The sequence below is a fragment of the Paramormyrops kingsleyae genome, chromosome 15 (genome assembly GCF_048594095.1).
Source record: "Paramormyrops kingsleyae isolate MSU_618 chromosome 15, PKINGS_0.4, whole genome shotgun sequence".
NCBI lineage: Eukaryota > Metazoa > Chordata > Actinopteri > Osteoglossiformes > Mormyridae > Paramormyrops > Paramormyrops kingsleyae.
This window is the reverse complement of record NC_132811.1, coordinates 2,198,900-2,214,569: the sequence shown is the minus strand read 5'-3', so window position 1 is coordinate 2,214,569 and position 15,670 is coordinate 2,198,900. Positions and strand designations below refer to the sequence as shown.

At 42.7% G+C, this 15,670-nt stretch overlaps 1 protein-coding gene across 12 annotated transcripts in view; it reads right to left on the bottom strand.

Annotated features, from left to right (window-relative positions):
• Nucleotides 1-15,670, bottom strand: part of LOC111860327 (unconventional myosin-IXb-like) — a 47,372-nt gene that overhangs the window by 14,658 nt on the left and 17,044 nt on the right. For 8 of the 12 annotated variants that reach the window (XM_072699753.1, XM_072699752.1, XM_072699755.1 and 5 more), the window contains 14 exons: nt 8,138-8,232; nt 7,419-7,481; nt 6,488-6,587; nt 6,287-6,387; nt 5,132-5,261; nt 4,827-4,916; nt 4,617-4,733; nt 4,315-4,449; nt 4,063-4,184; nt 3,825-3,966; nt 2,775-2,964; nt 2,563-2,644; nt 2,017-2,109; nt 677-790 (listed from right to left, as the gene is read on the bottom strand). In XM_072699753.1, coding sequence (XP_072555854.1) covers nt 677-790; nt 2,017-2,109; nt 2,563-2,644; nt 2,775-2,964; nt 3,825-3,966; nt 4,063-4,184; nt 4,315-4,449; nt 4,617-4,733; nt 4,827-4,916; nt 5,132-5,261; nt 6,287-6,387; nt 6,488-6,587; nt 7,419-7,481; nt 8,138-8,232 — 1,574 coding nt within the window. The remainder of the gene's footprint in view (nt 1-676; nt 791-2,016; nt 2,110-2,562; nt 2,645-2,774; nt 2,965-3,824; nt 3,967-4,062; nt 4,185-4,314; nt 4,450-4,616; nt 4,734-4,826; nt 4,917-5,131; nt 5,262-6,286; nt 6,388-6,487; nt 6,588-7,418; nt 7,482-8,137; nt 8,233-15,670) is intronic. The other 4 variants (XM_072699757.1, XM_072699763.1, XM_072699758.1 and 1 more) reach the window with 3 other exon arrangements.

Genomic DNA, 15,670 nt, shown 5'->3' with positions numbered 1-15,670 from the left:
CTACTCTACCTTATTAGCTCTAACGCTTAGGCTTAAGCACAGTCTACAAAAAAGACGATGTTCAGGTACAACCTTAATTACAGCCAATGAACATAACAGCCCTGCAAGAGCGGGAACTGGTATGGGGGAAGCCAATATGTGGGAATGCAGATTTGTGAAGACTGCAAGGGATTCAAAAGCTGCCCTAGAAACTACTTCAGTCATGCTTTTCCAGTTATGCAAAAACTTGCACCTAAGACATGCATGCACTGATGCATGCACAAACTTTTACAGGAAGAGTGCAGCAGCTGGCTAACACAAGCCATGCTGGCTTCCACTGACGCAAACAGAGAAGAGCATGGGGAAAGCGCTAAAGCCTGCGCCGCCATTCATGTGCACCCCTTGCAGATCGCCGAGATTCTTGGAGTTAATTGGGTGCAATTTGCAGTGCACTAGTGAGGCTGCTTGCGGTGAAGAGGGATAAGTTTAGACCTATAATTAATGTCTCCATGCGCCATTGGCTGTGCTGCAACATCTGAATGGAAAACGTGAGAACACTACACGAGCACGCAGAACACATCCGACCCGAAATGCTGCCCTATAGAACGTTTGAGGCTGTCACGGCTCCAAAGAGGAAGCCAAGGGCAGGCTGGCTGGAGCAAACTGGCCAGCCGCGGTGGAGGGGAATCAAACTCACTGCAGGACGTGGCGAGGGAACCGCAGGCGACCGCAGGACTGCAGCAGCTTGCGAGGGTCTTCGCCGTCCAGCTGCAAGTCCTTTATCGAGCTGATGATTTGGGCATGCATGTCCCTGAGGCAACCCAATCAGAGGTGCAGGGTGGGCGGCGGCGTGAAGGAACACGCGGAAAGGGAGAGTGAGGCACAGGAATCCACAAAAAGAAACGATTAAAGCCACCCAGAGAGGGACAGACGACTCGGCCCAAGGGCCCGAAAGCCTCAGCGCCAAGGGAAACAAGCTGGATGGCCAGGGGTCAGCAGGCTCCGATAAAGACACGACTCGAGGTCTGCACTGCATTTTTTAGATGTGCATGAAAATGCCCAGTTATCGATCAGCTTTTGGTCACGAGTCATTTACAGCCATCCCTGGATACTGACCACCTAGCCATGCTACTTGTGGATAAAGACATGGAATTGTAAGTACTTAGGAAATGAGGATGTTAATCCCTTCACACTGGCCTCCCACGAGAATAGTGGACATGCAAGTCTGTACTGTAGGTGGACAGTGAACCGGCTCTTCCATGCTTGTGCTCTGTACCGTTTCCATGCATCGCTGTACTTACCATACAGCTCAACACAAAGAGGGGACAAGCAGGGGTCAGCATGGGGGAGCCATGTGATGCAGGGGGGGGGGCATTGGCACCAAACACCCCTAAATCTTTTGGGAGTGCTCAAACAGCTGCGGCTCTCTAAACCAGCAACTCATCCGTAATCTCCTGCTTCTCCAGGAATTACCAGTACACCTGTACATCTCAATTATCATGAATTTTAAAAAGCATTTAAACGGTGACAAACGGTGGTGTTTTCACCAAAGAGCAAGCCTGGTCTGAAAGTAAAACCTCCTTAGAGAGGAAGGTAAAAGTCTCTCCTATCGCTCTGTTATTTTTAACCTCTGGGCAAGCGCACAAAACATACCATAGGCTTGCATTTACCTGTTTATTGTTGCATTCCTTATCCACAAAATTTCCAAACAAACGTTGCATCTGTGCAGCCGATTACAGGCTTTAATTTTTTTTTTCCCTCAGATGGAAATTTTTAGTAAATTAACTTAAAACAATTTCACTAGCTGTGCTGCCTGCTCTCTTCCTTTGAAGTCACTTTTCCCCTGTCCCTGCTCCCAGCTGACCACTACCAGCCGGCCATTATAGCCTCCTGTTGTTAGGACCTACAAGCGCATTCGCACAGACGTAAATCAGCTAGTTTGAGCACGCCCAAAAGGTTATAAGATTCATCACTGCCCAAAAAGTGTTGGCCTCACCCCTGCTTGGACCCCCACCTTCCTGCCTACAACCCACTTACTTCTTACTCTCATAACTAGCAAAGATGTCCTCAAAGACCTCTAGTGGGCGCTCTTCAGAATGATCAAAGGAGAAATCAAGCAAAGAGCCACGGCTGTGAAGAACAAGAAGGCCAGAAGCCTCAATCAGGCGCCCGTCACAAACCCGGTACAGGAAACCACGGCTCCGGCAGCTCAGCGGGGACTCAGTGTCACACAAATACCCAGGGCAGTGTCGCACAAATACCCAGGGCAGTGTCGCACAAATACCCAGGGCAGTGTCGCACAAATACCCAGGCCCCAAACATACAGATAAAAATGTTAACATTAAGAAATAATTTTCATTACTGTATAAAATCAGTGCATCATTAGATCTTTTTGTGAGGCCACTTACCTACAAGTCTTATTTGCTACTATATATTATAAAAGTCAAACCTATGAACAAAAGGGCCAAAGACTGTCGTTCTAGAGAGCTCCTCAAAAGACGACAACCATAACACAGAAGGATCGGCCCCATGACTACTATCTAGTCACACTGTCCAGCTTCGAGTCCTGCATTGCAGTCTCACCGGTATATCTTCTCAGTGGAAGTGTTGGCCCTCTGTAGCTCCATCAGTGGAGATCGAGAGCTGCCTCTGATCACACCTGCAGGTCACAGACAGCATCTGTTTCTGAGTCTCATCCTCATCCCCAAAATCCATTAAGAACAAAGTCTACTGAACTGACACAGTAAACTCCAGATTTTTGACCAGTGCTGGTGTTCCGTATTTGGTACCTGCAGTCTTAGCCGCCCAGCGACGGGCCGCTTCATTGAAGGCAGCCATGGCACGGATGGTGGCACGGAGGACGCCCCAGCGGAACATGGCCACCGGGTCCATGCCGATTAGCTGCCGCAGGTACGCCCGGTCACTGCTGCGCAGGAGTGCCACAATGTCGGGCCGCATGTAGTCGGTATTCTTCTCCCGGAAATCCTTACATTTTCAAAAGAGCAAGGTTAAGTTCCGGAGGCGCTTTCGGGCTGCGGACGGTCGTCTACGTGGCACCTTGTGTTCATGCTACATTTGGCAGCGGGTGCAGATGGTCGCGGTCACTGCCGCATACAGCAGTGATGTTCCACCAGAACATTGGAGGGCACAAGTATTGTATCAAAATAAATACAAGCCGTGTAGTGAAACAGATAAAGTTTTAAGAACAGTTATTAGTTAAGGCTTGGGCGGCATTACAGTAATAAGGCATACCACAGTATTTTTAAATCCTTACAACAAAATTAGCCGGGACCTTTAACCGTCCTCATATAGCTGCTCACCATAACTACTACGACAGTTATTAATCTTCTACTCTTTAATCATTGACTGCTGAGCTGTGAAAGTCAGCGCTGGCACCTACTGCCCCCTACAGACGTGGTTGATGAACATGGATGCGCATGGTTTCCATTAGACATAGAAATCTGGGCTACACACTCAACGACCGCAGCCGTCCGCAACCAGCCCCTGATGACCAATTTCACGTCACTCACCCTCGTTGCAACCAAAAGTGCACGTGGAAAAAAGACATACGAATTGGCCTTTAGACGTGCAGTTAGCGGGGTTTTGGCAGTTTTCATAGGTAACAGCCCATGACGCTGATTAGGCTACATTTGGACTCTTTACCGTCTTATGTATCTTTTGCTAAAATACAGCTCATGATTTCCACCCAAAGCTGCAGTTACAAATCATACTTGCATTGATGGTGCCCTTGCAAAGGTCATTTGGTTCTGCTTCCCAAAGTACTGAAATTTTAGCACATCCTTAAAACACGCTTTCACTTTTTCCGTTAGAAGTCACCATCTCACCTTGATGTGATACTTCACGTGTCCGGCAAAGTGCTGTATGACAAATGCAGGCTCCATGACCGGTGTTGGTACAAAGTACTTGTTACTGAGATGCTGCTGTTTGAACTTGGCCAGCAGAGTTTCGTCCGTAGCGCGAGGGAAGCTGACACCGACAGACAGGGAGAGAGAAGCACGATGGAAAAATTTCCCACCTGCAACCAAGTGGAGCCGCAAGTCCCAGTCTGAAATACAAACTTACTTGCTCTCCTCATCCAACAGATAGAAAAGCCCTGTTGGCTTTTTACTGATCAGCTGTATGCAGCCCACATTGTCTGTGTAATCGATATTATGCCAGGTGATTCCTTCTGCCTGGTACTCTTCCTGCAAGAGAAACACAAACTCCTGAACAGCTCCTCAAATTACTAAGCATAAGAAGCGTGCATCTGTGGATCTAGGTTAAAATCTTGCACGGTCATATTGCGACGGTTCTGCATCATGAAAACAAACCCACCTGCTCAAGTTTGAAGATGTGTTGGTTGAAGTAATACTGAAGCTGCTCATTGGCATAGTTGATGCAGAACTGTTCAAAACTGTTGGTCTTAAAGTCTTCAAATCCAAATATATCAAGGACGCCTATTGACAAACACTGAAGAACAAGAACAATCAACTATTTAGAAGGTGAGAATTAAAAACATCACATTTCATCACCACCGTCTTATTCAGCTCCTGATGCTATGAGACCAGAGAGGTTACTGGGTAATCAGCTCTGCAATAGGTCTGCAGGATTCCAGAACCGAATTAACAGCATCCCACCTTGACAGACTCCTCCATGTCTTTCTTGTTGAGCAGCGCATGGTTAATTCTGAGAACGATCCAGTCAAAGAGGGCACTGTACAGAGACTTGGCCATGGAGTCCCGAGCTGTAATAGCCTTGGGAAGCGTCAGGAAAAGGCCAGTTAGCTCTGCGGTTAACAGGGAAGCAACATTCTTTCTATGACTAGATACACCTTTGATGACACATACTTCACTATGGCTGTAGGGCAAGATCAGCTTGTCATTTACAGTCACCGTTTTCCTCTTCGTTAAAGCTTCCACTAATTCTTCCTCTTTAACCTGTGAAAGACCAATGTCAAGTATACAACACTCAAAACTGTATTGGGTAACGCGATCCACACAAATGACCCTGTACCTGATAAAATATGGTAAAATCTTGGTTGCCAACTATTGAACATTCAAACACTGAAACATCGAGTGATCTAACTTCATGGTCTAACCTCAAACAAACTTTTTATAGACTGATAAATTACGTTTAATGGTTAAAAAACTACCTTGAGGAGGTCCGAAAGCGTGGCAAGAACCTCAGGAGGTCCCACATCCAGGCCCTCCTCCCTGCCTGTTGACTTGAGCTTGTATGTCACGTTTCCCAGGTATAGTATTGCTGACAGTACTGAGAAAATCCTGTGGAGTATACTACTGTTAGACACTAACAATATGGTGGCTAGGTAATTCTGAAGAGCTTAAGTCCACAATCAGTCAATCTTTATTTATATAGCACCATTTTAACAACAGGGTGCAATAAAGTGCTTTAGAGACGTTTAAGAGAAAGGAATAAAAAATAAAAATACAAAATCAGTTTCTTAAAAATAAATTAATAATAAACAACAACGCTGGACTTTAACCATGTTCTCGGTAGGGGACTTTAAACCACCTGCACTGGTTTCTGTAGGGAACCACCTTCTCTAGTCCTCATACAACGGGACACAAACCCCTGCCACACTGGGACCCAAACCCCAGAGTATTGGGGGGGGGGGGACCCCCCAAGTCAATGTCAATGAGCAAGGGACGCGAACCCTCCTACTCATGATACACGTGACTGGCCCCTACCTCATCAGGGACACTAACCGCTATCCCCTATGAATAATAGAACTGATTATTGTACATTATTATATGCAATGTGGAAAAGGTGCGTTTTCAGACTAGCTTTGAAAATACTCAGACCCTGAAGACTCATATACCTCATAGGTATAACAATAAATTCATTGCATTTATCAAACAAATGCATTTACCTGAGGGTTTAAACACCATTACAGAAATGCAGTGTGGGTGCTGGGTTGGATGGGATGTTTCATTTACGTTATATTACATTTATTTAGGACTTTTTTTTTTATATCAAAAGTAAGGAATGGAATGCATGGCAGACAGTGTCCCCGGAGCAAATGCGCTTAAGGGCCCGACAATGAAATCACTCTGCCGACCACAGGATTTGTACTGATGACCTTCTGAGTCAAAACCGGCAGACACACCCCACCCTTATTTCAATAAGAAACAGGAAACTGACTAACAGGATATACACACACACACACACACACACACACACACACACACACACACACACACACACACACACACACTCTTTAGCGTTCTCAAAATCCATCTGCTGTAAAAGTGACGTGACACGGAGGCCCAGCGACCAGAGCACTCACTGCTTCTTGGTAGCAGGCAGGAAGCCCACCATCTCCATGGCCTGCTGCAGCCGCTCGAAATCATGCCGCAGGTCCTCCTCATCCTCTATCTTAAAGTTTTGCTGCAAGCGGAGGCAGGGAGGAAATGAAAGAAGCTGCCGTCACCAAGTGCTTTGTGTTTTAATGCAGTGATGTCATCTTCTTTAAAATGTGGCAGCCTACCTGTTTGAGGTAGAAGTATTCTTCAGGCTGCAGAAGTCTGAACTCTTTTCGCTCCTCTTCCGATGCTCCAATCAGCAGGTAGTAAAACACATGATAGTTCCTTTAGTGGAGAGACCAGATGAGAGGTTTGTTTGTTTGTTTTTTTGTTGGTTTCCTGCACTGAGAGATGTGCAACTTTAATCCATATTAGCTCCATTCCATGACTTGTAGTGTGTAACAAAGCAAAAATGCATGTCATAGCAGCAGGCAGGTGTGGCAGATGCTGCAGACACTCAAAGACCTGGAAGTGATGATGCATGTACTTCTGGGTAACTTCCAAGTTAGTGTCAGTGCTTGCCATAAACCAAACAGCAAGCTATCGCTATAAGTGTCAACCAACCAAACTATCGCTCTAAGTGTCTCCCCAGTAATTCTTGGTCAAGAGAAAAGTACCTACTCCAGATTAGGGACTAAAAACGTTTCACTGCCACCGAGGACCTACAATAGGGCTGAATTTGTGCAGTAGGAACCTGACTGAAGTCCCCGGTTCCTGAGAAAGGTTCTTGTGGGGGGAAAGTGTCTGCTCACTCACTGACTGGTGTATACCCATGTTATGGGACACTAGCTCTACATGCATCAATGAACAGTTTACAGAAGTAGTTTTGAATTTATTTTAATATTCACCATATTTAAAAACCACACAAGCGAAATCTCTACACCAGAGAGATTAATTAGCAGCTGATATGGAGAATATTACAGGAAAAACCTACACTGCAGACATTACACAACAGACTGGGGGCTCTGACAGTAGCCAACAGGCTTCATGAACTTGGTTTCATATCCCTATAATGCAAGAGAAAGCTGTGAATAACAGCAGCATGAGTTTATGAGACGTCAAACGGCTGGGGGAGGGGCATTCTCATCTCCCTGAGCTTTTTTTTCCCCCCTTTACCTTTCATTTTTCTCTCTGGAGACAAGACGAGACTTCTCCAGAAGGTATTTTTCAACAACAGCTCTGGAAAAGGATATAAAGAAAAAGTGAAATCAGTGCCCGATCTGATGGCAAAGGGTTGGGTAAAATAATTTCTGGAAGTTAGAAGTATGTTAGTACTCCTACAACATTAACAAAACGCATGTCTAAGCCTGTCAAACGTTCAAATGTTTTTTTCACTTTGATGCAATAAGCGACTGTCAGCCCGTACTACAGAATTATTAAAGTTCAAAGTGAAAATGAGGAGTGGTGTGTTAGTCATATTTGAACAAGTTGCTGTGATGAACTCCATTAGACCGTTAACTCCGTGAACTACATTCATTCTTGGTTTAGCTTTGTTATAAAAGAGTCCTAGTTTTCTGTTCCCATTTGTGGTTGGTCTCACGCACTGGCCGGCGTGCAGGATGTGCCGCTCTTTATTACAGAGATGCAGAAAGCATACGATTTCCATTTTTGATCAATATGTTGACCACGAGTGCCTTTATTGACCCTGCTCTGCTACAGGCACAATGATTAAATATTTGCCCAATTACATATTAGTTAGTGTTGTGTCATTCTGAATAACAGTCAAGATCATGCATTCAGAAAAAGCGATTATATGCCTGATTATAAAGAACATAAATGGAAATAGAGCTGAGATGTGAGCTGCAGAGAGGAGATGGCGTTAACAGATCACTCACCCCCTTACTATACCGCTCTCCAGATAGTTAACTTGGATGAACTTCCCAAATCGGCTGGAGTTGTTGTTGTGGGCCGTCTTTGCGTTGCCAAATGCCTGCAAAAATGAAGCAAAATAAAACGATACCAAGTGGTATTACTTACAACAGGCCATTTTAGTATTTTGGTTTATTTAATTAAAGAAGGTATGAAGAATAAAAATAAAGCAGAAGTTACAGTTGAGACTGCAAAGCCACATCAGGGCTCCATGGTTTCCTTTTAGCAAACAGCATTTCAAAAAGTAGTTTTAAAAAGGCCAGCATGAAAAACTGACGCGGAACAGAAACCATAACTTGCAGCACTTCACCCGTATAAAACACAACAATCCAATCTACCAGTATCACCACCATTATACCATTATCGCCGCCACCATCATCTGGACAATTCATATTGTGTTTAATGCACAGAGAGCGCAAAACAAATAAACAAACAGAACAAAATCAAAAAACTTAACAGTTCAACAGAAAATGAAGTTAAGACACACTTAAGCAACAAGACAATACTGCTGTTGTATTAGACAAGAACAACAAGCAGAAGAGGAGTGCTTTGTATCCACCATGATTAATAACCTTCTGGCACTGCATTCTCTAGACTAAGGAACCCTTGGCTTGGGGCAGATTAAAGTGGCTGCCATACATTTGAATGGGGAGCAGTGTTGCATGCAGACAGAGGCAGTGAAGCCATTCCTCACAGGCCGATGATGCAGTCCATGGGGGAGAGGAGAGGGGGAGAAAACAGGGCCCACATTGTGTCAGTGGGAACCTCAGCTTGCAGAAGTACTGCATGAGGCCATTACCGCAGGCTACCTCAAGAGCACCTCCAGATCAGTGTCTACCATTTACCTGTCCATATTAGTTATTTCAGTGTCTATGTCTAAAGCTCTCAGACAGGCTAATTTGTTAGTACAGCTAGAACAAAATTTCTAAATATTCCTAATTGAAGTTTTACCTTTAATTCTCCTTCACAGCTATATTACCAGATGAATTCTGCTTAAGTACTGAGAGCTACAAGCAATGAAAATCTTAACGGTGTATTTGCCAGATGCGATAAACTGATACTCTCATAAAATGTCAACAAACTCAAGCATGACTACGATTTTCCCCTCCAAACTGCTCAAAGACCATACTGTGCCTTGATACCGATACCATGTGGGGAAAACTCGACTTAAAATCTGACTTGCAACGAAAAATTAAGAGGCATGCCATAATTAATTGTACCACTCAACAAAATTGCAGTTAGGAGAACATGAATAGGGCACACAGGCAGCTCTTTGCATCCTAAGGAGTGGTTGCCAAGCCAGCAGCTCAGAGGGCCCAGAAACACGCTGAGCAGAGCAAGTCTGAGGACAGGGCTCCCTTGTGGGCCGTGAGAGGGACTCTGCCTGCCTGGAAGGCTGCTGCTGTGAAAGGCATCTGAAGCCAGTACACCTAACTCAATGCAAGCCTGGATACACCAGGCAATACCAAATCCCTGTTCTACGTCAGAGGCCTTCAAACCATGTGGACATCTGCTGCACACTATCTAGCGTGACCTAAATTCTCAGCATTTGAGAATAATTCATATCCAAAGACCCCTAACAAAGACGTTTTACACATCCTCTTAAGAGCAAACATGAGAAGCTCAACCATAGATTTCAACAAGAACCTAAATTTAAGATGAATGTGGGGTAGGTGCCAATTGGTAAGACACAATGGTGCCTCCACGCAGTCCTGATGTCCCTAAAGTGACCACCTTCAGTGCTATTCCAGGGTAGGATGCACCAGGGAACTGAATTCGCCTCTGGAGAACTTCTAGAGCAAAAACACTGGTAAAACAAGGTCCGTAAGGCAGGAAAACAAGTGCCATCAATTCAGATTCTGTTTTTCTGATCTTTTCTTAATTAGAAAATGTTAGAAGCAAAATTAGATAGAATGACAACTGTAAAGAAATAAAAAATAACCTTGTATTGCCTATATTATAACTAAGACAGAAATGTCAGAAATGAGTACAAAATTTTCCATGATCTAATATGGAGCAATTCCAGCATTATGGCTGTGACATTTAGACTCAAACTGGCAAACAAAATGCCTGAGATTAAGGACAAGCTTAGTAGAAATTACTCTATGTAACCTATTAATATTAAAATATTAATGTTGACAATTTATTTACAAGTTAGAATAGAATTTTATCCACGTCATGGATGTAATATTAAATGGATATTTGTGAGGAATCACCCTATAGTAAAACTAAGTTCTGGGAAAAGACTTTTTTTAATAAAGAAAAAGAAAAAAAAAAAAATATTATTAGGCTGTTACCATGATTAGTTTTGTTTTTCCTGCTAGGTTTTAATGACTACAGGAACTACCCTTTGAGGGAAGAAAATCATAACCCGAGTTAACAAAACCTCATTGTTTAGAGTAGCATGCATGTTCAGCTCCAGATGTACTCCTACTAGCAAGAACAAGACAATGGTGAATGTTAAAGGCAGCTATGTTTAGCCATAACGAATTCGCCACAATCGTGTTCCTACTGTAGTGCCCTTTGTTTCACTCTCTGCAGCACACAGTCAAAATGCTCCGCAGAGAGAGACAAAACCAAGTAAACCAGCAAAAGTCAATTTATCAAGTATAGAGGAGACTGGGAAGTTTTTCCCAAATATTTAAAATGACGAAAAAAGCCAGATATCTAAAGTAAATATCTAAGGTAAAATGATTCCTTGCAAGCAGACTAAGATCCATGCATGTGTAGTCTACAATTGGGATGCTTTTCATTAAGGTTAAGGATATTTCTAAGAGCTCTTCGAGGCACCATGTGCTATTTGTTCAAACTATATAGAAAAAAAATCAACATAATGACCTTAGTTAAACTTGCACTAACTAAATGCCATACATTTTTCTTAAAAATTTTGTTGATTATGCAGCATTCAAATATTCAAACTTCTGAAATGACGACATCTGGCAGCAAAAAAGTATGTCCAGTATAAATATAAAGTTAAAATTTCCCAAATACGTGGACATGTTTAAAAACGTGAGCAGACGTCTCAGGCCCGTCGCTCTGAAATGTCCATTCTATCATATAACAGCGATGTAAATTTAAGATTTTGGTGTGTAATAAGTGTGGCTCATTTCACAGGAAACCATGCATAAATTACCAAAAAATGAATTAAGCACATTTATTGATCATCTTTGAAAACTAGTGTGTGTGTGTGTGTGTTTGGGGGGGGGTATGAAACTACGGAGCTGCCCACTGATCCATTCTGCCCATAAAAATATCCCATGATATTTTGAAATTCCACATTTTTCCAATGCACAGCCCACTCTAAACTGATTATACAGCACTCACAGAAAGGCTTGGGATGCTTGCTTAATTCAGTAAAAATAAAGCAAATTATTGGTTTTATAACAAAAATCATGACTTCATTAATTTATAAATAAAACATTAATTTGAAGTAGTGATACACTGAAACCCAAATTATAGTTCAAAAGAAGTGATCAGAGTTAAAAAGTTAATTGGGTGCTGTGACATTTGCAATAACAAAAACACCAAACATTTGTATTTGGTACCGCTTTGGGAGCCAGTGACTGCAACTGAAATTATTAGCAACATGGAAAGAACAGAACTGAACAGAGTCAGTGAAGAAAAAAAATGACACTTAAAAGAAAATGTGTGTGTGGATGATATGTGCAAATATGTTACACATTGCCTGTCAATGGACTTTTGTTATGAAACCCATAAAGTTGCAATTCTTAAAGAAATAAGCAAAATCCCAAGACTTACTGAACACTAACAAAAGCTATGTTGAGAGAGAGAGAGAGAGAGAGAGAGAGAGAGAGAGAGAGAGAGAGAGAGAGAGAGAGAGAGAGAGAGAGAGAAGGAGAGAGGGAGAGGGAGATATAAAGTCTGCTCTGGCTTAGATTTATTATTATTTTTTTTTTTTATAAAGTAACAGTTACCTGAGATGCTTTGTGCAATAACTGCTTTTCATCCATTTATATTTAACATCACCATCCATTCCAAGGACAGCGTATGACGGAGCTTCAACTAACAAGCCTCCAGTATAGGCCTTTGAGCACAGAAGTACAATAACTACAACCGTCCAACAAGCAATCAATCATTACAAAATGGATGGTCAGCTGCATAAGTCGGAGACTGACCTCAGTGGAAAACATCTAAAGACATGAGAAAAGCTACACTGTACTGTCTGAAGAATGACAGTCAGAAAAGAGAAAGTTCTCACCTTGTAGCTGCAGCAGAAGGCAAATAACGCTTCTATAAAACGCTAAGCTTGTCAAATACAAGAACTAGCTTTTTAGCCTTTGTAATTTGCAATTTTTATTACACAATAAATATTTTTGAGCCTATTTACATTGTGTTGGAGCATCACAGATGAACTAAGGTTACCATTTTAGAAACAGTGCTATATGAAGCATAAAATTTTGCCAACATTTAATACAGCCATGCAAAATAATGACAAGGTCTTCAGAAGAAAATGGACGGCTCCCAAAATGGACAAGAATAACCCATTTGCCTACCCATTCTTCCTCTAGATTTGCCGATAAGCAATGTCCCCCCTCAACACCCTGAAAATGGATAATCTAATGTAGTAAACACATCCTGTTTAAAAAAAAAAAAAAAAAAAAAACCCACACACACACACACACACACACACACACACACACACACACACAATCCCTGAGGGAAAATTCAGACAGGAAATCCTGTCTGCACTGCACTGGGGATCAGTGTCCATAGCTGAAATGGCACAGGTGCTGTGTAGGTGTGGGATACAAACGTCACGTTTTCCTCCCTATGATCACAGAGAAGGAAAGGAAGCTGGAGGAAAAACAAAACCAGCAACGCACCACATCCAACAGTACCTGTTTAACCACCCGGCAGGAGACACACAAGAAAACGTAAATCGCAACTGCACTTTACTTACTGTCCACTGTTACTGCCGCATTATGCATCCATTTCAGCATGTTCATTTTGCAACTAGAAATTTCAACTTTCTGTCACTGAACTTAGTGCAACAACTGACCCGTGCAATACAATAATCACGTGCAATACCAGCCATTATGGTTAATGTCCCTCCGCTGTTACAAATTGGAATTGTGTGCTGTCTATCTTCCTGTCTATTATTGTTTGTATTGTATTTTTTTGGATTCTGTTACTGTATTTTGTAGCGTCTTATGTTGGGGTAAATCCTGCCCTTGTGCAACTGCACAAATCATACATTAGTTTACATCTCTGCACTATTATCTCTACGCTATTTATTTACTGCCTGTTTGCACCTTCGCCCTGTTACTGTGATATTAAGTGTTACTATATGTTACTATATGTCGCACCGGGGCCATGGAGAAACGTTGTTTCATCACTCTTTGTACATGTATGAAGCTGCTGATGACAAAGTAACCCTGAACCTTGAAAAGTGACTCTCCCCATTAGGTGGCAGCAGTTAGCATGGTTCTCATGACCGCAGATTTCCACACATCATATAGCTGCTTATCCAGGTCAGGCCGGTGTGGGGACCTGGGGCTCGGCTCAGGTGGCACAGGGCACAATACTGGGGTACAGAGGAGACAGGATGTCTCTCCCACCGCAGAATGCATACAGCCTTCAATTAGCCTAAATGCAAGTCTTTGAACTGCTGGAGGAAGCCAGAGTACTCAGGAGAAAGCAGCACGGTAAAAGGGAGAACATGCCAACTCCACCAAGGATTCAGGCCTCCCATCTTGGAGGTGTGAGGCGACCGTGCTGTCGGCTAAGCTACCATGCTGCCCCACAGATCTTATAGAGTGGAAATTGCCAGGTTAGCTAAGAGCACCTGTTCTACCATTGTATCCACAAACCGTGTAACTCACCTCAATGACTTATTATCCAGTACCATGACACAATAAAATTTTTATAACATTGATACATGCTTTAACTAGGGATGGGCCGATCCACATTTTTTCAGTTCCGATCCGATTCCAATACACAACCGCCAATACCGATACAGATTCCGATACAAGAGCTCTTTTTACTTTGTTATACTTTATATATAAATTTTTTTAACCTAGTAAATACAGACGTGAAAAATGCATGACAAAAAATATTTAGGCTACTACAAACATACATAATGTACTGTTCGACCTCCTTTGTACGACTTGTTTTAAGCGTTTGAGGCATTTGCAGTTCAACATGAATATATTCAAAAACAAGTACACACAAGTGGCAAATGCTTAAAATTAGAGATGCACCGATACCGATATTCGGATCGGTATCGGCGCCGATCCAGACCTATTTGATGGATCGGGAATCGGCCATGCGTGACCGATCCACGTCCTATACTTACTTATTTAGTTTTTGGCAATCAATCGCACGACAGCTCTTTCCCATTTTACATGTGTGTTTTTGCGGAATTCAAATCGAACGCTATCACTGCCCCTAAGTCTTTTTTGCTACTCAGTGGGTGTGAGTACAGTGACTTCCGCCTGCTGTGAGGTCATGCGCATACCCTTTGCAGTACGAGGAGCGTAAGATAAGACGTGACGATCTGGGAGTATTTTAGGCTTTTAACAGAAATCGGAAGCACAGCGTTTTGCAATCTATGTAAAATAAGGTTTTGAGGTGGGAATAGCGTTTAATGGAAAATCCCATTTAACAAAGCGCACGCAACTGCGAGACAAAACAAAGCAATGGATGATTTGGGAGTCGCTAACTTAATTGGACTGTTTTGCGAACTCGTTGCTTGAGATACAAGAGGGGCTGCCATCGCAACAAAAGTGTAACTGCGCTGATGCCAATGGGAGAAAAACTGTTAAAATTTTAAGCATTCGCCACTTGTGTATATTTGCTTTGAAGATATTCATATTGAACTGCAAATGCCTCAAAAACGCTTAAAACAAATGAAGTGGAACAGTACGTTATGTATGTTTGTAGTAGCCTAATTAAATATTTTTTGTCATACATTTTTTCCATCTGTATTTACTAGCTTAAAAAAAATAATATGTAAAGTATAACAAAGTAAAAAGAGCTCTTGTATCGGAATCTGTATCGGTATCGGCAGTTGTGTATCGAAATCGGATCGGAACTGAAAAAACGTGGATCGCCCATCTCTACTTAAAATTAACAATTTTTCTCCCATGGGCATCAGCTGTTACACTTTGTTGCGATGGCAGCCCCTCCTGTATCACAAGCTGCAGCGAGTTCGCAAGACAGTCCAAGTTAGCGACTCCCAAATCATCCATTGCTTTTTTTTTTGTCTCACACAGTTGCGTGCGCTTTGTTAAGTGGGATTGTCCATTAAACGCTATTCCCACCTCTCAAAACTTTATTTTACAAAGATTGCAAATCACTGTGCTACTGGTTTCTGTTAAAAGCGTAAAATACTCCCAAATCGTCACATCTTATCTTACACTCCTCGTACTGCGAAGAGTATGCGCATGACGTCACAGCAGGCGCAAGTCACTGTACTCACACCCACTGAGTGGCAAAAAAGACTGAGGGGCAGCATTAGCGTTCGATTTGAATGCCAC